The sequence below is a fragment of the Triturus cristatus genome, chromosome 4_1 (genome assembly GCF_964204655.1).
Source record: "Triturus cristatus chromosome 4_1, aTriCri1.1, whole genome shotgun sequence".
Classification (NCBI taxonomy): domain Eukaryota; kingdom Metazoa; phylum Chordata; class Amphibia; order Caudata; family Salamandridae; genus Triturus; species Triturus cristatus.
The window spans coordinates 416125411-416147688 of record NC_140585.1 but is presented as its reverse complement, the minus strand read 5'-3'; the positions used below and the strand labels follow the sequence as shown (position 1 = coordinate 416147688).

Here is a 22278-nt window from a genome sequence, read left to right as displayed (position 1 = left end):
TCATCCGCTTTTCAAGCTACTCTTGAATGGGAGCTATTTGATGCTGAATGTTTAAGGTTGCTGTGGAATGGAACCGGATATCACTTATCTGGTAACGATACATTTCATAGTCACTTGTTGCACACAAGTACTGTTTCCATCTACCCGCACATTTAGGGAGGCAATGCCATGGCCTTCAATAAATGTTTCCAAAATACGCTTTGATTCTGTGAGCAAACTGAAAGCCATGCTTTTTCAAAAAGATGTGGATTTAACTTCAGCCAGAGAGTCATTTGATATCCAGGTTGCAAGGTCCTCGCCTGTGGTACAGACACTACTCCACCCTAACTTCACCCTGCATTTAGGGGAGCTGGTCCACCGTATGTTTAATATGTCTAATACAAAGGGAATAGTGCACTTTAAATGTATGGGCTCTGGACTGGTTAGCACCTTTCAGACGATTTTTGGAGTTCTACCATTTTTCAAGCACTCCTTGTTAGGAAGTGTTTTTGGAGGTCTCCCACTTGTCCTATTACTTGTGGCGGGAATCCGGAGTTTAATTTTTCTGCTCCGCAATGGACGTTCCAGTTTAACCCGGAATGGAGACAACAATGCTTGTGTTGCGATGCTATGAGCGCATTGTACACTGCTTCGGCACACCTCTGCTTTGAGAATGAAATGAGCACTGGCTCTTGTCATTCAGGCCTGTTTGGCTTCACTGCGTACAACCTGTACTCAACTGCCTGCTTTGCAGCCACAAATGCTTATTTGGATCTATGCCTAGGATCACAATAGGTTGCGCCACTGGACATTGAAGTACTGATGGACCCCTTAAAGGCTCATGGGTATTGTTGTCCCCAGCGTATTCCATTGCTAATTAATGCATTTTTCGAGCCACCCTGAGATGCTTTGGCTCCTAGTTTAATGGACACCAGTTCCACGATAAGCTTACAGGATGCAGTCCATTCCTCAGCGGCTGTTGTGAGAACCGATGCAATCACCTTTGCGCCATAAACATGCTTCAAGGTACGCCTCTGGAAATGTCGTCTGCGGTTGCGAGCAACATCAATGTTGCGTCTACCACTCGGAACACATAATTGAAACATTTGTGCAGTTTTTAAACAAAATGAATCAAAACAGCTTTTTATCTTTATTCTTCTAGGCAGCATGGCTTTCGAGTGCTTGGGATTTTAAATAGTATAATGACTTTAAGGCCTCTATATGAATAATTTACTACAAGTGGGGGTGCACAAGGCAATGTATTCCAGTAGACTGTAAGTAGTGTAAAGAAATCCTTTATTGCAAATGTTATTTCATATGAGCAAGCAACGCTCAGACAACGCGTTTCATTCCCTCAAGGGGAACTTATCAGGGTTTATAGGGTCATCAAATGATATTCAAAGGTACTTTTGAAGCCTGACCGGACGGATGTCTTGACGGTTCGCAACATGTAGGCTTTATTATACCTGTAATCAGTCTAGGCACCTCAACCAAAGTTTAGGTTGTCCAACAAACCTGCAGATCCTACAGATTAGTGGTAACTACATGACAGCATGAGAACATTTTATATTAAAGTAATGCTGAGTGCTGCAAAGAGCACAAGAATGCATTCTACAGCCTGTCATGAGCAGCGGAGAAATATGTAAAAATCAAGCAGCGGTATATCTAGCAAACTCAAATGAGTATATGCCTGGGAAAAAGCCTGGCGTTTCACTCAAATGCATCACAAAACAGGAAGATTTTCCCTATCCCCACATCATTTAGTTCTGGACCGGAAAAGTTAAAGCATCTGAATCAAACCCTAAACTGTAGGCTAAGCTCCTAAAGTTCTCGTCTTGTAAATGTAGGCATCTGAGGCACCTTTGTCTCATGGACATAATCCTCTGTTTTCATTCTAGCTAAATACTACTTTACTAATTGAAAAGAGGTTTGAATTATTCAGTCCTGATGAATGTAACAGTGCCAACATGTCTGTGATCAAAGAGCCAGATGGAAGAGGGGCCAGACCCTAACAGGACTTCAGAAGCACATTCGATGTAGGAGATGTCTGCACAAAGGCCAAGGTGAGACTGGAAGCGAAGCTGCCAGGTATTACTCTTTTGTGGTGACTCCACCTGGGGCACATACATAGAGGTACTGAGGAAGGACTGGGCGTGGGGGAAGGTGGGAAGGTACGCTAAGACGCCATGGATATTGACAGCTTCCTTACTTGTGAAACACGTTTTAACATTTAAGGCATAAGTACCCTGTGACTCTCCTTGCTGCTAAATACTCAGTCTTACGCCACATGGTGCCTTCTTTTACATGGTGGGAGAAATAAATGAACTTCAAACCTGTCATCTTAAGCTAAATCTGGACAGGGAATAGGCTGATTTTGAAATGCAGCTCCAAGTGGGATTGTGTTGTCCTGTTTTGCACGATGTGTTTAAAAGTTTGGTTGATATGCCCTTTTAATTAATTCAGGAATATGAGACGCCAATGATTGCTGCATTGAAAACTAATACGTTTTTAACCTCTTCTGTGCCCATGACGAGATAGTCTCGTCATGGAGCACGGTCGAGCTGTGCCCATGACGAGACTATCTCGTCATGAAACCCACCCGCGTGGGAAACGCCCGGCACAGGAGGGGGAAAGGGCGTGGCACAGAAGGGGTTAAGGTACGTTGTTTTTTGAATGAGGCTGAACTAGAAGAACAGATTTCAGCAAGCAAGTAGCTAAAGTATCTCAAATACGAAATTCACTGAGTTGAGTACATCGCATGCGTAATATTCACTTCCATGGACCTGAGCAGAAAGGAAAGAAAGGGAACAACAAGGAAAAGAGGGAACGAGGAGAAAAATTAAGGGGAGGGGAGGAAAGTGACTGTCACGCAGCAATATCAGATGCCCTGTTTACAACAAGCTAGGTGGAGGCACAGAGTTGTTTGGGTAGTAAGAGGACAGCGGAGGTGGGCCCATGTGGTCCGGTTTGGGTCAGGAGGGATTTTCCACCTCCTCAAGGAGAAGAGAGTCCAGCTCTGGCAGTATCTCGTCCATTAGTAGGGGCAAAAAGGTATTCAACAAGGGGCTGCCAGATATCCTGGGGTCGGGAGTGTAGTGGCATAAACTCCCAATAGGTAGTAAATTGTTTGTGGTAATACGCAGCATTTTCAACCAATCGAGCACAAGTGTCAGCATGCGCCTGCCCCATCGCATCGCTACCCTACATTTGGTGAGCAGGAGGAGGATTTCTGTCAGTTTACATGCCGCCGTCGGGCATGTCACTGACGAAGCCCAGTAGCGCTACTCTGGAAGTGCACTCCGGGAGGCACCCAATAATCTCTGCAATCGTTCTCAAAATGGCAGTCCAATAATCCAAGATTCCCAGACAGTCCCAGGCAAGATAGCAGAACCCAGCTGTGGGCAACGAACAGCGCACGCAACCTGAGTCTGCATAGCAATGTATATATTTAAAATGGATGAGACGGAGTTTGTAAATAGGGAAGAGTGCACGCGACTGGGCACAGCAGTATCTCCACTGATCATCCACGAGAGGAGGGACTATATCTTGGTCCTATTCAGTTCGGTTTTTCGGGGAACATATTGGCGCTGAGGTATGCTCCCCAGCGTATAGCCGCGTAATAAATCGGCGGGGAGAAGGAGTAGTCAAAGTCCATTCAAGCACTTCGAAGGTCGGCGGGACACCAGGAAACGAGGTGTGCATCGCCCGGATCTCAGCACAAAATTGATGATAAGTGAAGACGTCTCATAGATTGAACTACAACCCTTGTAAACACTGTTGTGAGATGAAAGTACCGTAAAGGGTATTGAAGTAAGCACTCATGGGCGCGTAGGAGAATTGCAGGTATATTTATTGGTGAAGAGAAGACAGCTTAAACAACCACTCCAGTCGGATTTCACTGAAGATCTGCCAACCGTCTGGAGTGGAACACAGAGGGAAAGAACACAAGCAATATTCCACAAATGACATGTCGAAGTGAACAATGTGAACACTACACACCTTCCCCTTTTTGGAAAAAAAAAAAAAAAATAAGATTACAAAGTAAACTTCTTTTAAATAAACAATCAGAATCGAACAAAATCGTTCATTTTAACAGGTAGTTTCCTAATGCGAGAACTCTTCCTTGGAACAAACATTTATTTGTCCTGAGCAGGTATGCATTCTAAAGGAACAATATTTTGGTTCACAATAGGAACAGTAACTGGTTCCACACCAGCATCCGAAACCAGAGTTGATTCCACATTAGTATCATTAGCACAAGGATCGGAAGTATTAAAGTTATTAGAAGATGAAATAGGAGGATCAGGTTCAGAATCAAAACAACCAAGAGTGTCTAGAAAATTCTGAAAATCCTCCTTTTCATTAATATTCTCAGTATCTTTTTGTGGAAGAACAAATGGTTTACCTACTAGATCATTGGACCTGTACATAGATACCCGTCTGAAATTCCAAATTTTCCCACCTTGTACTCTGACAGCTTTGCTAAATACTTCGGTTACTTTGACAGGATCAGACCATTTAGACCATCTCCTATCAGGACCACCGAATTTGACACGTACAAGATCTCCCACTCTAACTTTGTGGTTTAACGGATGATCTTTGCAATTATTTTTCCTCATTTTGTCTTGGTATCTCTGAACACGTTCTCTAACCAGTGAAAAATCCAAAATTGGGTCATGAGAATTGCTTGTTTTCAACCACCAAGGCATGAGCTTCAAACTTGGTTTCCTGCCTCTTAACATTTCAAAAGGGGGAACAACCAGTAACTGAGTTAGGGGATGTACGATATGCAAGTAAAGTGGCTCGTAAAGCTGTTCTCCAGTCAATACTACTCTTGATAGCAAGTTGTATAGATTATTTTACAACTCTATTAAAGCGTTCAACTTGACCATTGGCCATGGGATTATCATTAGAAACTCTTTTGTGGACAATCCCGCATTTATTTTAAAACATCTCTAGTTCTTTACTTATGAATTGTGGACCATTGTCAGAAACGAGTTCAGCGGGAAGACCTTCATGGCTAAAGATATTATCTAAGAATTCTACAACTTGAGTAGAGGTGATTTTGTCTACAACTTTGACTTCTGGCCACTTCGAAAAATAGTCTACTAGCACTAGAGCAAATACATGTTTGGCAGAAGGAAGGCATAAAGGACCAATTATGTCGATACCCAGTTTTCTCCATGGTCCTTGCGAGTATTCAATGGGAGAAATATCCACAGATAAAGGCTTGACTGACTTGTCACTTCTAGAACACTGTATGCATTCTCTAACCCATCTATCCACCATGCTATCAATACTGGGCGACCCATAGAATTCCCTCAAGCTTCACTTAGTGCAAAACATGCCCATATGTCCTTCATGAGACAAGTCAACCAATTTTTCCCTGATTTTTTGAGGAGGAACAATTTTGTCACCTCTGGTTACAATCCCATGTAAAAACATAAGTTCATCTTTGATTTTTAAAAATGAACCTATTTCTCCACACAACTGCCTTTCTTCAGGCCAGCCATTTTGCAAGTATTTTACAACATTAAATTTCTTCCAAGATGGCTTCAGAATTTGTACCATAATTAACATCTTCTATAGTGTAGGCTACATCACACTCCCCTATGTCCTAGTCAACGTTTGGAACATTAGGCACGGGTAACCGAGACATGCAATCAGCATGTACATTCAAACGGCCAGGAATATATACAACACAGCATTGGTACTCTTGCAATTTGGCAGCTAACCTCGCTAGACGGGCTGTAAGAGTTCTGCCACCTCCAACTGAATGAGGCTGAACTAGAAGAACAGATTTCAGCAAGCAAGGAGCTAAAGTATCTCAAATACGAAATTTACTGAGTTGAGTACATCGCAAGCGTAATATTTACTTCCTTGGACCTGAGCAGAAGGGAAAGAAGGGGAAAAACAAGGAAAAGAGGGAAAGAGGAGAAAAATATAGGGGAGGGGAGGAAAGTGGCTGTCACGGAGCAATATCAGATGCCCCGTTTACAACAAGCTAGGTGGAGGCACAGAGTTGTTTGGGTAGTAAGAGGACAGCAGAGGTGGGCCCATGTGGTCCGGTTTGGGTTAGGAGGGATTTTCCACCTCCTCAAGGAGAAGAGAGTCCAGCTCTGGCAGTATCTTATCCATTAGTAGGGGAAAAAAGGTATTCAACAAGGGGCTGCCAGATATCCTGGGGTCGGGAGTGTAGAGGCATAAATTCCCAATAGGTAGTAAATTGTTTGTGGTAATACGCAGCATTTTCAACCAATCGAGCACAAGTGGCAGCATGCGCCTGCCCCATCGCATCGCTTCCTTTCTTCAGGCCAGCCATTTTGCAAGTATTTTACAACATTATTTAGAACGTTGTCTTCCGACATGGCCCTTACCCAAATTTCTTCCAAGATGGCTTCAAAATTTGTACCAAAATTAACATCTTCTATAGTGTAGGCTACATCACACTCCCCTATGTCCTTGTCAACGTTTGGAACATTAGGCAAGGGTAACCGAGACATGCAATCAGCATGTACATTGAAACGGCCAGGAATATATACAACACAGCATTGGTACTCTTGCAATTTGGCAGCTAACCTCGCTAGACAGGCTGTAAGAGTTCTGCCACCTCCAACTGCTACCATATTCTCTACGTAGAAGGAAAGAAGGAGTTCAGAACCCTGAGGCGCCGAAGAGTTCCGATGCAGGTATTATTTTTTAAATATGTGTCGTGTTGCAATGCTAAACATGTCGAAATATGCAAAGCAGTCCACGCAGCTAGGACACCTGCCGCAGGCGCGATCAGAGTGCAAAATCTTCTATACGGCCGCAGCTGCACTCAAAGCAGTGTATACTTGCGTCTATGCTACATCAAGTGATGAAGACCGGCAGTCATACTCCTTTAGCGCTTCTACAAAAGGCAGACAGTCATACTCCTTTAGCGCTTTCCCATAATGATTTAAACTCCCGCAGGTGCAATCATAAGCACATTTCCTCGATACAGCCGCTGGTGCATTCACGCACAAGACGCATAAAATAGAGGAGTACCTTAAAATTTCTTTAGAAAAGTGAGCGTGGTCTTCTCCTCGACTCCCGCTCGTTGCCAAACGTGAAGTAAGAGCTCATGGGCGCGTAGTAGAATTGCAAGTATATTTATTGGTGAAGAGAAGACAGCTTAAACAACCACTCCAGTCGGATGTCAGAGAAGATCTGCCAACCGTCTGGAGTGGAACACCGAGGGAAAGAACACAAGTAACATTACACAAATGACATGTCAAAGTGAACAATGTGAACACTATGGGTATATTGCACCCAACGTAGTTAGTTGTAATTTACGGGGCCTAGAGCGACTGCTGGGATCGTCACTGATGGGTAATCGGGGATCAAAAAGGTGGCCGACACGGGCTTTGCATCTGAGCCAGTTCCACGTTCATACAGTGCACGCCACTGTGTCAACCTGTGCCTGTGGGTGCTTAGGAGCCATGATTAAAGCCAGTCAGTGGCAGGGAGCTGCATGATCGGCTTCAGTGGTGGTATGGGCGAGGAACTGAGTGAGGAAGAGCCAGTGATGAGCGAACTGAGCCTGAGGACACATATAATACAAGTCCATATCAGAGGCCCCCAATTCACCCTGCTTGAAGGGGAGAGTCATTGCTTCCCATGAAATACGCGGATGTCTACCCGCCCATGCCAATGAGACAAGTCGAGATCTGAGCTGATGGAAGTGTAGCGTCAGGGGAATCGTCATGTTGATGAATAGATAAAGCAATTTGGGGAGTATTCTCATTTTAGCAATAGCTAGGTGGCCATTCAAGGACAAAGGAAGACACCTCAAGCACTCAATTCGATAATCCAGCCATGTAATTAATTTGCCGCAATTGAGCTTCCACAGATCGTCAACGTCTCTACTCAACCAAACCCCGAGGTACTTGACGCGGCCATCAGCCCAAGCAAGAGGGTATTCCGGAATAAACCGTGCCATCACATCGGTCAGTGGAAAAATGTGCAATTTCGTCCAATTAATCTTGATACTCGATAAACACCCAAATCTAGTGAATTCCCTAAAAAAAAGGGTCGAAATGTAGATGCGAATCTCTAACAAATAGTGACATTGTCTGCATATAATGACACAAGGATTCTGCTAAGGGTGAACGCAAGGCGTGTGGTGTTGTCACAGTCTGGCAAGGTGTGTGGTGTTGTCACAGTCTGGCAGCCAGGGGCTCTAGCGCTATTGCGAAAAGTATAGGCGACAGGGTCCATTGTGTGCCCCTTGTCACCTCAAAGAGTTCAGAGATCCTGTCATTCACCCGCAGTCGAGTCGTGGGCTGCGAGTAGAGAAGGCTGATAAATGTAAGAAAAGTAGAACTCCGTCTTAATCATGTCAACAGAGTGAAAAGAAATGGCCATTCAAGTGAATCGAAAGCCTTGGTGCCATCTAGGAATACCACAGCTACATGCAGCGTGGGCTCAATAGTGTGGAGGAGGGCAAAAACAAAAGTGGAGATTTAGAGACGTAGATCTGCCCGGCAAAAAGCCTGCATGATCCGGTCGTACCATGGCCGGCAGGAGTGGGAGGAGACACGAAACAATGAGTTTAGCAAGTATATTATTATTATTAAGGCTCCCGGTTTTATGGTATTTGTTTTTTAACATTTCCGTCTGTAATTATCCATTTTTATTTTTTGTAAACTTTATCTGTAATTATCCATATTTATTATGGGTTTTGTGAAAAAATAAAGCTGAAACTGTATATTTTCACATTTATTTAACCAATATAAAAGGAGTCATGCTTGAATGTCTGCCAGGGTTCAGTAATATGAACACCCACAGAAGATAAATTAATGCACTTATATGAAAATATGCACATTTCAGTATCAGCCTTGTGCAGATCTACTGCTATTTAAGCCTCTTTACTAAAATTCCTTTCCTTTTTAACCACCTTACCTATCAATCCACATAGTTAATGGCCTGACAGTCATGACAAAGTGCATTTAGAACCACTCAAAAAGCACCCAATTTCTGTTTTTATCCACATTTAAAAATAAATACAGACAAGAAAATAAATGTTTTTCTGTCTGTATTTGTCTTTTAAAATCAGTAAAAACGGGGAGCCTTAATTATTATCCAGGTTTATCACGGATAATGGGCAATAAGAATCACAATCTTGGGGTTCTTTCCAGGTTTAAGAATTGCGATGAGTGCTTCACGTAGGGAGGGAGGCAGCAACCCAGAACAGAGTGATTCTTGATACATTGCAAGAAGATGTGGGCCCAAAAGAGGGGCATATTCCTTATAGAAAGCTGCAGTGAGTCCATCAAGGCTGGGTGCTCTATCCACAGACATCGTTACGATAATTCAGACAATTTCTTCAACCGTCAATGGTTCATTTAGATCATACATAACAGCAGAATGGAGTCTAAATAAGCAGTAAGGTCCGATGAGGAAGGCCCGGTCTAGATTGATAAGAGACGAGAAAAAAAAGGCAACCATGACAGTCTGTACAGCCTCTGTGCCCATGAGTGATCATCATATATCTCAGTGAAATAATTACTGGCTCGTGGCTTGCGGACTAGTAGTGCGAGAAACTTCCCGGGTCTGTCACCCTCACCATACTGTCTCATGTGTGACTCCCACCCCCCTAAGCAGTTAGTTTCCCGATGTACATCCTCCTCAAATTCCGATAGCTTGCCACGGATAGTGGCCAGAATGGAAGCATCATGGTTAATGAAAAATCAGAGCTTGAGCGCCTTAATCTCTTTATCTAGGATTGCCAGGTCACTATGGAGTGCACAGAGAACACCAGCCTGCCTGGAAATACATGATCCACGGATAACCACTTTAAAGGCCTCCCACAGAGAAGAACGTGAGATCTCAGTAGTGTCATTATGCTCGAAGTAATCCACTATCTCTGCCCTGATGTATTCCCGAAACACGTGATTACAAAGGGTGCCAGCAGGGATCCTCCAGGAAATGGCACAAGAGAGTCTGCCAGGGAACTGAAGCTAAAGAAGTACCAAAGCATGATCAGACAGAGTCCTCGACAAATGCGATACCTGGGTCAACCAGGTTAGCACATCTTTTGATGCCAGCCAGTAATCTATGCGCGACCAGGAGGCATGGGCAGGTGAAATACACGTGCCCTCCCTGGCATCAGCATGATGATAACGCCAAAGACTGGTCAACCCAAAATCGTCCATAATCAGTTGGAGCAGAGGAGCAGCACGGGGTTGGAGTCGTCAGGAGTCATTAGATCTGTCTTGTTCAGGGTTGAGAATAACAGGGAAATCCCCTCCCCATATGATAACTCAAGGGCCAAGAGAGTCAGCGAGTCTCCAGACCTCAGAGAAAAACTGGGGATCATTTGGATTTGGACCATAGAGAGAGAGGATTTTGCCCTGGCGATCATGTAATAGGCCAGCAAGGAGGACGAATCACAGAGAACACTGCATGTGTGCCATGGTACCATGGTACCCCTTTCCTAATAAGTATCGCAACTCCATGGCCATAATGTTACATGTTTTTCTCGAATCCACAAAGAACTTAGATATGCCAGTGTGCTGTCCATGAGATGTAATTTTTGTAGGAAGCAAAGGGCAAAAGAGAGACGTTGCAAGTAAGCAACAACTAGGTGCACCTTACAGCGGTTACTGAGCCCCTGGACATTCCACGTTAAAGCCCTTTTCAACAGTATGTGAAGAGAAGGCTAAATAAGGAAAGCTGAAGTTGTCCACCCTAATCTTGTGTGTAATGAATAAGGAGAGCAAAGGCTGAGTGTTGTAAAAACCAAGAAATACAGCAATTGTAGTTAGCCAGAAAGTTGTAAACAAAACCGATATTAGACGAAACTCCCCTCCACAACCTTTGGTCCCCCAACTTAACCAAATGCAACAATATTAGGAAATATCCCTAAGGCGTGATCTAGGAGACTGCACCCTACCTAACTATATAAGCCAGGTGGCCGGAGGAAGCCATCCTATCTCAATGATCACCCATGGGTGTTGTGTCAGGATTTGTCAAATCTTGGACAGTAATCTGTCTACTCAGAGCAGCAGGCGGGATGAACAAGAGTAAGAGACAGCGTATGACCATTAGTCAGACATCCAACATCTACACCCAGCCAAGGAAACACCACGGCCTTCAGTAATCTGCAAATATAATGGTATGTGTAGGATGGGATCTGTAGATTACTCAGTCTTGCTGAGACAGGCAGCAGTCAGATCATGATCTTCTATGGGCGACGCTGTGGGAGTGTATTGAAGAACTAGGCTGCTTTCTGGGGGGTCTGTGAAGACGAGTGTCTTACCAACGTGATTGATCTGCAGTTTGGCAGGGTAGAGGAGTGCGTATGAAGCTTCAGTGGGTTGGACGGCCCGCTTAAAGGGCAGGAAATCTCTGTGTGTTCCGGGCAGTTATAGTAAAATCCGGAAACATTAAGATATTGATACCCGTGTAGTGCAGTGGCCGTGGCTTTCTTGAGAAGCACAGTGCTGTGTCTCGGTCCCTGTAATTCACCACTCTAGCAATGATTGGGTGAGGTGCCATGCCAGATGGAGGCCTGGGGCCAAGCAATCTGTGCGCACTCTCGATGGTAAGCATAGATGATAAACCTGCTGCGATCAGAGTCGGTAGCATATCTATGACAAAGTCCTTCATTCTGTCCATCTCAGTCGTCTTTGGAACACCAATAATTTGTGGATTGTTTTGTCTGAGCGGGCCTCCAGGTCTTCGTTTATGGCACACATGACTTCCAATACCTTTTCCATCCTTTAAAGTTCCTCCCTGTTGACCATAAGCTCAGCTTCAGCTTCAGATGTGAGATGCTCCAGTTGGTCCAGGCTATCATCATGTCTGTCCACCTTCTTTTTAAGTCTATCAGCTAATAGGTCGATTTTGGTGTTGATGGCTATTAAGCTGTGCTTTAAGTCTATAAACAGAGATCGGCTATCTTGATCTGGGATGGCACCACTCCCAGACGTGTCCCCTAGCATGTCATCACTGACTGCTCCGCAGTGCGGGTCTGGCGTCTTTTGTCAAAGGAGAGTTTGGACTGTTTAGCATCACCTTTACCCATCTCTCAACTCGGTGCACTCAGTCCAGGTCAAAGGCCTTCCTCCCACGTGGGCCTGTACGTAGAGGGCGCAGTACCAGTCAGCACACATATAACAGAGGAATCCAAGTGGCTCAGAGTGTAGTCACAGCACACACAATCAGATGTAGATATCTGAAAAGTAGCTTCTCGAGATAGGGCACCTCAAGGAAGGTCAAAGATAGGATTCAGACCCCGCCACACCCTGTCCAACACAGGCGGCGCAAGCTCCGCAGATATGCAAGCCCACAAGGGGCAAAAGGAGGGAGTTGCAACAAATGTGCAGCGGCCTCCAGACATCAGCGAGCGCGGTATTAACTCTGCAGCAGAACTCCATCAGGCATGTAACACCGGCTGGCAGAGTCGCCTGCCACTCGTTAGATGGCAGACGCAGCCAAGGTCAGGATCCGGGCCCTAGGCACCGCAAGGACCAAACACATCTGGTACGCTGCAACCCAGGAAGTTGACAGCAGGTGGCAGCCACCAGAGAAGTCACCACAGCAGCAATAGAGCTGCCTGAGATTTAGGTAGGGGTATCTGCATAGGTAAGGCCTACCACCCGGCTTTGCCAGAACTGCCAAAACCCCTCACCCGCCAAATGGAGGTCGCGTGCACCCGCAACACGCTTGGTAGAGAGGCAGGAGCAGTGTAGGGGAGGAATGTCCGTGGGGAAGCTGGATAATTAACAAATTATCTCCTTGGGCCGGCGGAGTCTCAGCAGAGTGCAGCCATCTTGCGACCGGGCTCTCCAGCGCCCCCACCCACATAAGTGAAACTGTTTACATGATTTACCAGACAATAGCCTCAATCTACATATTGTTATAAACTGCAGGAAGACTAATTCGATTTTTAAAGGCTTGATAAGGGATTCTAAATCTAAGAAACTGATTTCGAGTTTGATGTGACTGTCAGGATGCCAGAGGAGCTCAAGTCTCGGTCCTTTAAATTTAGAGATGATTTCTAGCCCAGCAGTCACCTTTATACTTTGCAGATACAGCGTCAAGGCACAAAAAAGGTTGGTGGACAGCCGACGTTTTTGATAAGCTGTTTACCATACATTTCAATAAAAATGTATCACCCCCACATCCTTGGATTCCCCTACTCCCAGAGTGTTTTCCTCTCCTTCCTCCAGGCTTTTCCTGGCAGTGAGGGACGGAAAAAAAAACATCCTCCTATCTGCTCTAAATAGGTCAGGCGGTGTGAAGGCTTTGCACCGACTGTTGGGTTGCTGGTGTAAGATTTAATCGACACAGTCAAAGGGGCTCCACTGATGAAATGCTTACTTTCTGCCAGACTCTAAATGAGGCGGACGGACTGAGAGTTTGGTGGACAGGATACTCCATCACGTTTGCCCACCAAACTCTATATTAGCCCCTAAATCATTAAGTAAAACAGTTTAAAGGAAAACTAAGATTTATTCTTTATTAATTGATCACACCATAAACTCTGCTACCTGGAAGTACAGTCTGCACCCTTGCCCTCCATAGAAATACTCCCAAGATTACTTCCAGATTTATGAAAATGAAGTATATTACATATACACAAATCACTTTGCTCTACATTTCTGACCACCAATCACTGTGAAATGGTTTTACAGCTATTATTTTGTGCTGAAGATAACATGCATCCTCAATACGTTTTTTAAAAGACAAATGGTCTGGATCTATAGCTGTAAAATTACCAAACACAATTTTTTTTTGACACGACATCCTGACCTGTGAGAACAAAATGAGCTGCACACTGCCTGATAATCATGGTCACTCTCCATTAATGATGTAATGGCAACTGGGTGATCACCTGATTTAAATGATATTATTTACAGTAATCAAATATCCTCATTCGGAAGAGAAAAGCAAAATACTTCACATACTTTCCAATGTAGGATACCCTGATGCACATGTTCAAACAGTGATCTACTTTCAAAACAAATGCTTTGAGAAAACCTAACTAGCAATTATAATGCTGGAGGCGTATGCTAACGTGAAGTACTGGCATCATCTTCCTCCTAACTTAAAAAAAAAAAAAAGGAAAGAAATTGCCTGTTAAAAAAATTAATTTTACAATACTGAATTGATGACTTACCTGCCCTGCCAACTCCAAACGCTTGTTTCCATAATAGTCTCTATCATCCACTTTGTTCTCTCCTTGTGCGAGTATTACTCTTCGAACCATTACAGCTGTATAGATGCACTTTGCACGAAAATGAAATTCTTTGACCTACAATAGGGTATTTAAATGTTTAATTCAGCTGTCATTTTTCTTTTTGAATTTGTAAGTGCAAGTGGATACAATGGAATGGTATATAAATATTCCCAGGAGCAGGAACATTTTGAGACTCAAAAAGGAAGACACATACTAAGCAAGTACAAACATTTGGCCAAATACCTACTCCCAACTGCTTTGCACAAAGTGAACCCATTGTAGACTTATACCGGACATGAGCATTTCATTATCATTTGACTAAACATGAGATATTTGTTGGCCCATCATATGCAAATATCCAAAGCAAACAACTGGTCTTACTTAGGAGACGTAAACAACCACAATGTCCCCAAAACTCAAACTGCAGGTGAACCATGGGGAATAAAGTTAGAGATGTAATGCATTCAGGCTAAACCTGTGTGGATTTCCACATGCAGACTCCTTAAATAAGGGGGAGTTTACATCTCTTTGTTCTGCTGATTTGCTAGAACTAAATGATTGGAAAATTTGACCATAGCACTGACTAAGGTTACACAGAGGTATTGATGGAGGACAGGGGGCATGGGGGAAGTGACGTACCCCAAGACGCATAAGATATTGATAACTCGGGGACTAGGATGGGACTGCTAATTATCTGATTTATTCGCACATTTGGAATGGAGTCTCCCCACCTGCTGCTTTGCTTGCTACTTCAGTTGTGCTGATGATACTCAGGGTGGGGGATGCTTATGGGGCTGGTGGTGACCGGGAGTATGTAAAATTTCCTCCTCCTGTCTTCTCTGGGAGTCGGAGACTGGGATGTTCTTTCCCACTCTCCAGACTCTCTTTCCCACTTGGGGTTCTTTTGGGGCGACGGGCATGCCTATTGGGGGGGGGTGGGCCGTGGCCTTCCGCTGGTATGCAGGGTGGGGGGATGGGATGTGTTTTATGTCTTTTCTTTGTCTCTATGGCCCTCTTTCTCCTTCTTTCTCTCTTCTTCTTCGGTTTCTTTCTCTTCTATGTTTCTTTGTTTCTTCGGGGTCGGGGTTCAGTGTTAGTAGGGAGTTTATTGTGTTCTATCATTCTGTGGTATAGCGTTTGCTCTTAGTTCCTGGATGGTGGCCATCTGTTTCCTCACAAATGCCTTCCTATATAACGCCTCCTTCTGGGTGCTCCGTGAACGGTGATGTCTCTCCTGGTCAGTGATCAGCTTCGACTCTTTTCGTAGTTCACTACATTGTACTCGACAAAATCATAAAATTAAACCTTTTCTTATCCTGACATTATTGTTCTATGTTCTACACGGTACTTTTCACTCAGAGATTGCTTTAACGGCGCTCTGCCCAATTGGTTTTTTTTTTTTTTCTTTTTCCTTTTTCTTTTTCTTTTATCCTTTTCTGATATGTCATAGCGGCCGGCCCCGAGAGGTTGTAGGCAGACGCTGTGTATTGTGCATGTACCAAAAATAAAGGTTTTTTAAAAAAAAAAAAAAAAAAAAAAAAAGATATTGATAACTCTCTTACCTGAGAAAGACGTTTAACCTTTTAGGGAAAGGTATCTCTGAAGCTCCTGGTTTATTATAGTATTGCCAAGCATTCAGTCTGAGGAACTAGGGTGCCTTCATTTACTTGGTGAGAGAAATAAATCAACTTCAGATCCGTAATGTTAAATTAATTTTGGTTTAAAAGCACAGGAAGTCATGTAGTGCTATCAGCTCTACTTAACTAGGCACATTACTCTCTCACCCACAGAGTTGAGGTGGTGCGTAAACTAAGACTATGACTTAGCGCTACAAGGTTTGTTTTAAAACCCTAGGATGACATGAAGGAACATAGTTCAATGCACCACCAACTGAATGCGAAAGTCATGTTATTATAGCCTCAAAGGACCCCACCCAATACATGGTTGAAGTGGCATCAATGCTTTTGGGGTACTAACAGTCTCTATAGAGGGATAGGTTCAGGGATGCAGTAGTATTTTGAGAAGCCAAATTTTGCTCTTCACAATATCTCACACAAAAACTGCACTACTAAAAAGACACTGACTGAATTGAGAATATTTCTACAGTCTCATCTTCTTGCTTAGTACACTTAAAATAATCACACAGAATATTATTAAAACCGCACAAATGCATGTTGAGACCAAACAAGAATAAAATGAACATTTCTAGGATAGTTAAAATTTCATCTAGCAATCCAGCACCCTATAACCTACTCCTATGCACTATACTAGGAAAGTATCAGGCAGAGCAACTTCCATCTAGAGTTTCTTCAGAAGAATCAACGCACTGCATACCTAGTTACATCACAAAACTAAAGTTATCAGCAATCAGGAGCAGGTGTTCCCTCGAGAGGAAAAAATATATCAGCTGTAGCGTTTCTCCTCCCCGACTTGGTTCGGTATCATCTTTCAGTGCAGGACGAGATGCAGAAGCATCACACCAATCTGGCAATATCTTGCACAATAATCTGGGGCGCAAGACCTCTCCCCCCAAGTAGTCTATTGGAGAGCCTTTTATACTATATCTTATCTGAGATAGGAATTTCTGACATAACCATAGGAATATAGGACAGAACCTGTCTTAGACGCATGCTTATAAACAAAAGGAAAAAACACATCAACTCAGACTACTATTTTATTACCTGTACTTGAAATAGAGATAACGAGGCACATGTCCTAGACTGATGTCGCATCAGGTGTCTTATCAATTTCATTGTGTGAATGAGGTAACAATTTCACAGGTTCTTGGAAAGATAAGGACAGACAACATCTGCATCAAAGGCAGACAAGTCACTGATTCTGCAAAAATAGAGAAAATTGAATCTTTGCCTGCACAAGATGGAGCCTGGCCTTGTGGACTGAATGTCATCCCCAGCTTGTAAGTGTGAATTGTAATTACATGTTGAGGCAGTGGATACAAGATTCTTCCACAAAAGTGTATTGTTTTAGGAACTGTATTCACAAAGTTGGCCAGATTTCATCCCGCAACAACTGAAGTTGGTTAACATTAAATGAAACCCATTATTCAGTATTTCATGGTGCATTGGGATGGAGGAAGTAGAAGTAATAGATAGAACACAATTCAACACCCTCATCAAAGCACTATAAATTCTATGCAAGGAAATTGTATCACACAGAAGAGTGTGACCGGGTGGGTTGCTACAACTGATAAACACAGAGTAATCTTCAAGTTAAGCACATGTAAGAAAAAGAAAAACGTCCATGAATTTAACAGATGGGTATTGTGCATCATTTCATACCAGCCTAAAGATTTATATTTCTGACAGTCATAAAATGAAAAGCTGCAATAGGTCAAGAAATAATACCATGTATCTGCCAAGTTACAGGTGGATTTTCACTATCTGAAAATTGTGCTTTTTTGAAACTCACAAAAGTATATGTAGATTCATTTTTCACAATTGTTGTCTGTGTTGATGTCAAATTATAAGAATCAAAATTGCCCGTCTCGTTCAGCACTTGCCAAGGCACATAACCTGATCTAAGGCGTTGTGAGCGCCAATTTAATTGTATTGTAGCTCGTAGCTGAGCTTGGCCAAATTGTAACACACCTTAATCTCCTTTGAGAAGATCTGAGGCTGAAGATATGTTGTGGTTTAACAAGTACACTTTTTTTTTTTTTAGAAAGCATGTGCATGCTATTGTCGATAAAAAAAACTGCTAACCGTATTTAAATTTATTATAAATAGCATATATTCCTGTTGCTATCAATCATTTTTTACTAGTCGTGAGTGGTCTCAAGAGCAAATTATAAGAATCAAAATTGCCCGTCTCGTTCAGCACTTGCCAAGGCACATAACCTGATCTAAGGCGTTGTGAGCGCCAATTTAATTGTATTGTAGCTCGTAGCTGAGCTTGGCCAAATTGTAACACACCTTAATCTCCTTTGAGAAGATCTGAGGCTGAAGATATGTTGTGGTTTAACAAGTACACTTTTTTTTTTTTTAGAAAGCATGTGCATGCTATTGTCGATAAAAAAAACTGCTAACCGTATTTAAATTTATTATAAATAGCATATATTCCTGTTGCTATCAATCATTTTTTACTAGTAGTGAGTGGTCTCAAGAGGAAATCAGAAAAATCCATGTTTTCTTTAACCTCTTCAATGCCCATGACGAGCTGGTCTCGTCATGGGCCGCGGTTGCGCTGTGCCCATGAGACCAGCTCGTCATAAACCCCGCCCGCTAATGCAACGGCCGGCACAGGGCGGGGAAAGGGGTGGGCACTGAAGGGGTTAATTAAGGATAAATTCTCTTTCACAGCCCAAAAGACTGGAATGTGCTAACCATTGTTGGCATAACTTACCCACACTATATGTGGTAACAATACATGTATGTGTACGCTATATTGCAGATCAAGACGATCATCTTTAGGACCAGGGGTGTTGGAAAGAACACCACATGCAGTACCAATATCATAGAGCCATAAGGCTAAACATTGAGAAGAGAACTGAGAAGATTAATATGTACCTTTTCGGATCATATCATTTATTTCAGAATCGGCATTGTTCTTTTGTGATTGCCAATTATTAAAATCTTTTAAAGTCTTTCATGGCTCCCAATTCCAGACAGGTAGTCTGTTGAATGGCCTTATTCAGAAAAATCATTTCTTTAGGTATAATCCGTGCTCGAAATAAGGCTTTTTTTCCTTGAAATTGTCAAAAATTTGTTTCCCAATAAGTTTCCCATCTACCTTTTCTTTCCATTACTCATATCCTTGGATAGCGATGTTCTCATTAAATTAATTGGAATAAATCAGATTGCTAGTCATGATTACATTTTTCTGAAGTTTTTTTGTGGACTTTGAAAAATGAAAGGTTGAAAGATATGACCCTCCCTGCAAATAGCAGCATTCCTGTAAATGTTTTTGATGACTATTAAGAAGCAGAACCTTCCAATGTTCTCACTGTGTGTAATTGTAGGTTTCCCTAGGGTAACTAGTTCTATATATTTAATAGTGTGCATGATAATTAAAACAATACATTTCTTGATAATCAGGCATAGAAAAATCATAAAAATATTATGAGATCTGCAGTTCTAGTAACCTGAATAATCTTCTTGACCTAACTGTAATGTACTTGACCCCTAAACTGGTTTCAAATTGTGTAATCCTAAGCAAATATTTTATTTTATAGAGACACCATTTTCTTCATCATCAGATATAATAGCACCTTCAAATAGGCGAGTTCAGCATCTCTAAAGTAAAAAAACCTCTTTATTTAATAGATAAACGTTTGCTCCATGTATATTAATAATCAAGCCCAAATATAGGGTACATATGACCATGACTTGCCTCTTAGTTCACTAATAGCATTGTCATCAGAACAGAGCAGGAATATTGCTCATTCCATGTTTAAAAACTCACTTTCAATAAATATATTACTAAAGCATGATGTGATAGTGCACGGACATTTACAGACAACACATTTTCCATTGAAATGGCTACAAACTTTCCCACTAACATGCAGTTTTACTAAAAAACTTTATAAGGTACTAACAATGTTTGGAAATTGGGTTTCAGGAAAAATATGTTTAATTTGCACATCACCAAGTAAAGTGTTCTGATTTGTTTTCATCCTATAAAAATCTCTTTCACCACACAGAAATACAAAAATTTGCCTTCAAAACTACTGAAATATATTCTTAAATGTTTGTACAGTTCACTTATTAGCTATTTCAATGTTGTATTAGAAAAAAAAGCCTGACATCTTACAGCCTTTCCTTTCACACGCTTTGCATTGCATAGCACAAAAGTCACACAGTTCACTTTACAAAATCCTCTAACTTCACAGTCAGAGAAGGGAAAGGAAATGTAGGAAGACAAACTGGCTTTTGACCTCTGGCTTTGAATGCAGAGTAAATCTGACGATATAAAAACAAGATTTAAAAGCATCTTAATTGTTCATTCACTTTATGAGTGAACAAAACAGCTGTTAATTGTCAGCTCGCTAGAACAGGCCAGTAGGCCCAAACAATAGCTCGCCTTGATGAAATCTGACTCGCCATACCAAGTGGGCGAGAAGAGGTCTTAAGGCCTGATAATGTATTCAAATAAGGACCTTCATTGTTCAGGGTGGTATATATCAGTAAATCAGACACCATTCTTTTTACAGTCTCTGTATCTCAGCCATCTGAAATAGACCCAGGAAGAATAACCTAATTAATTGAAACCTTAAACAAGTATGGTAACTGCAATGTTTCATTCGGTCCTATTATTTGATAAGGAACTGTTTCCTAAACTATGTCCTCGGCATAGGCTAATGTATGCGGCGTAGAGATCTCATCAAGCTCTGTGGAATGAAATATGTGGTTCAAAAGCAATTTAACAGTTCTTTCAGTGATAAAATATCCATTCAGTAGCAGCAGAATGACTATCATTGCTGTTAGCCATATGATGAAAAGAAACACTCCTGTAATGATCCAAACACAGGACCAAGGTGGTATCGTATACCTTTTAGGAATCCAGTAATAAGCAAGAAGAACTCTATTTCGTAAAATGACTTTGAAGCATGGTGAAAAGACATCTGCGTAAAGTACTGATTTGTTCTTATAAATTGTTCTCTCGAAAAAGCATTCTTTTGATTGACGTTGACTGCTATGGTGGTTCATTATGAACCATGGTGTTGCGTTTAACATTTGCAACTTCTACTCAAGTTATCACGACCCAGAGAAGTGTATAATTCAGCAATTATTTCTGTAGTTACTGCTCACAATATTGAACTGGAACTGCTTCAAGTCTCTGACATAGCCAGAACCAAAGCTTCTCCCTTAATGTTCCTCAGGATGATTGAGATAACTATAGAGAAGGTCCCTATTACCTTTACTCCTAAGTTCAGAGCTGGTGCAGTTCCATTCTCATTTGTTCTTGCTTCAATACCTAAGAGAGAACTGCCAATGAAGGCGGCGAGTCCCAAGAGGAAGATACACAGTCAAAATTCTAGATTTGTCTTGAGGTATCGTATGTGGATAGACTTTGTTCAAGTGGTTGTTCTTTCAAGCAATCCAGAAGGCACTCATCACGCTTCGGGGACATAATTTTCATGATAGCATTTATCATCTGAGGACGGCTTGATTGTACCTGCACCTGAACTACTGGTCCAGCCACTAGTGCTGGTCTAGAGTTGATGATACGCAGTACAAAATGTATAAGTTTCTTGTATAGGGAGACTGCAAAATTCAAGATCCCTACTACATCAGCAAGTGCTAATGTCTCGGGATATGGAAAGGGTGTGTAACAAGTGGACACCAGCCACGTAGCCCCTTCAATATTGATGGTCCTAATCGGACATTCATGTGTGTGGCAACTGATTAGCAAATCAGTTTTTGTGCTCTTGGTTTGTTAAAGAGGTTTCCAGATTATGGTATGCCCAATAGTGCGCAGGCGGTGATGCAGATTTATAAGACTGAAACTGCCTCAGGCAGCGTCTATAGCCTCAAACTCCACCCATACGTACAATTTGACAAAGGCATATGCCCCATGAACAGCTATTACAAATGTAACTGCACCCCACATCGGGGACATCTCGAAGTTTGAGATGCTGAATAACTGTTTCCTGGTAATTTGCTCCTATTGCAATAGGGGCCCCCATCTTGCCAAATAAACGGAAAAGAAATGGAAAACCCACAGATGGGGAATTAACCTTTAAAAGTCAAGCTTGACAAACCTACGGCAATAGGTGCTTTCTTATTCTCCGTAGGAGCTAACAATGATTACCATGGAACTCTTCATAATGCTGGTGTGTGAATATTGAAACAAAAACTACTTAAGGGTCTCAAAGTATCCCTGTTGGCAAAGCTTGGGCGCCACATTGTGTAAAATAAGCTCTACAAGGTTTTCTTCCAAAGGTGATACGAGTCAACTGAATGTGAAAGACAGGTTATTGTAACCTCGCAGAGCACCCCCTAATACATAGTTGAAATGGCATCAGTGCTTTTGAGGTACTAACAGTCCATTAACAGGGATTCAGGGACGCAGTGGTATTTTCAGAAGCCCAATTTCACTCTTTACAATATCTTACACACAAACTGCACTAC

The 22278-nt window shown here is 42.3% G+C and overlaps 1 protein-coding gene across 2 annotated transcripts in view; it reads right to left on the bottom strand.

Moving 5' to 3' along the window:
• POLR3B (RNA polymerase III subunit B) overlaps nt 1-22278 on the bottom strand; it is a 1087861-nt gene that overhangs the window by 705063 nt on the left and 360520 nt on the right. For both annotated transcript variants that reach the window (XM_085652533.1, XM_085652534.1), the window contains one exon: nt 14129-14263. In XM_085652533.1, the coding sequence (XP_085508659.1) occupies nt 14129-14263 (135 nt within the window). The remainder of the gene's footprint in view (nt 1-14128; nt 14264-22278) is intronic.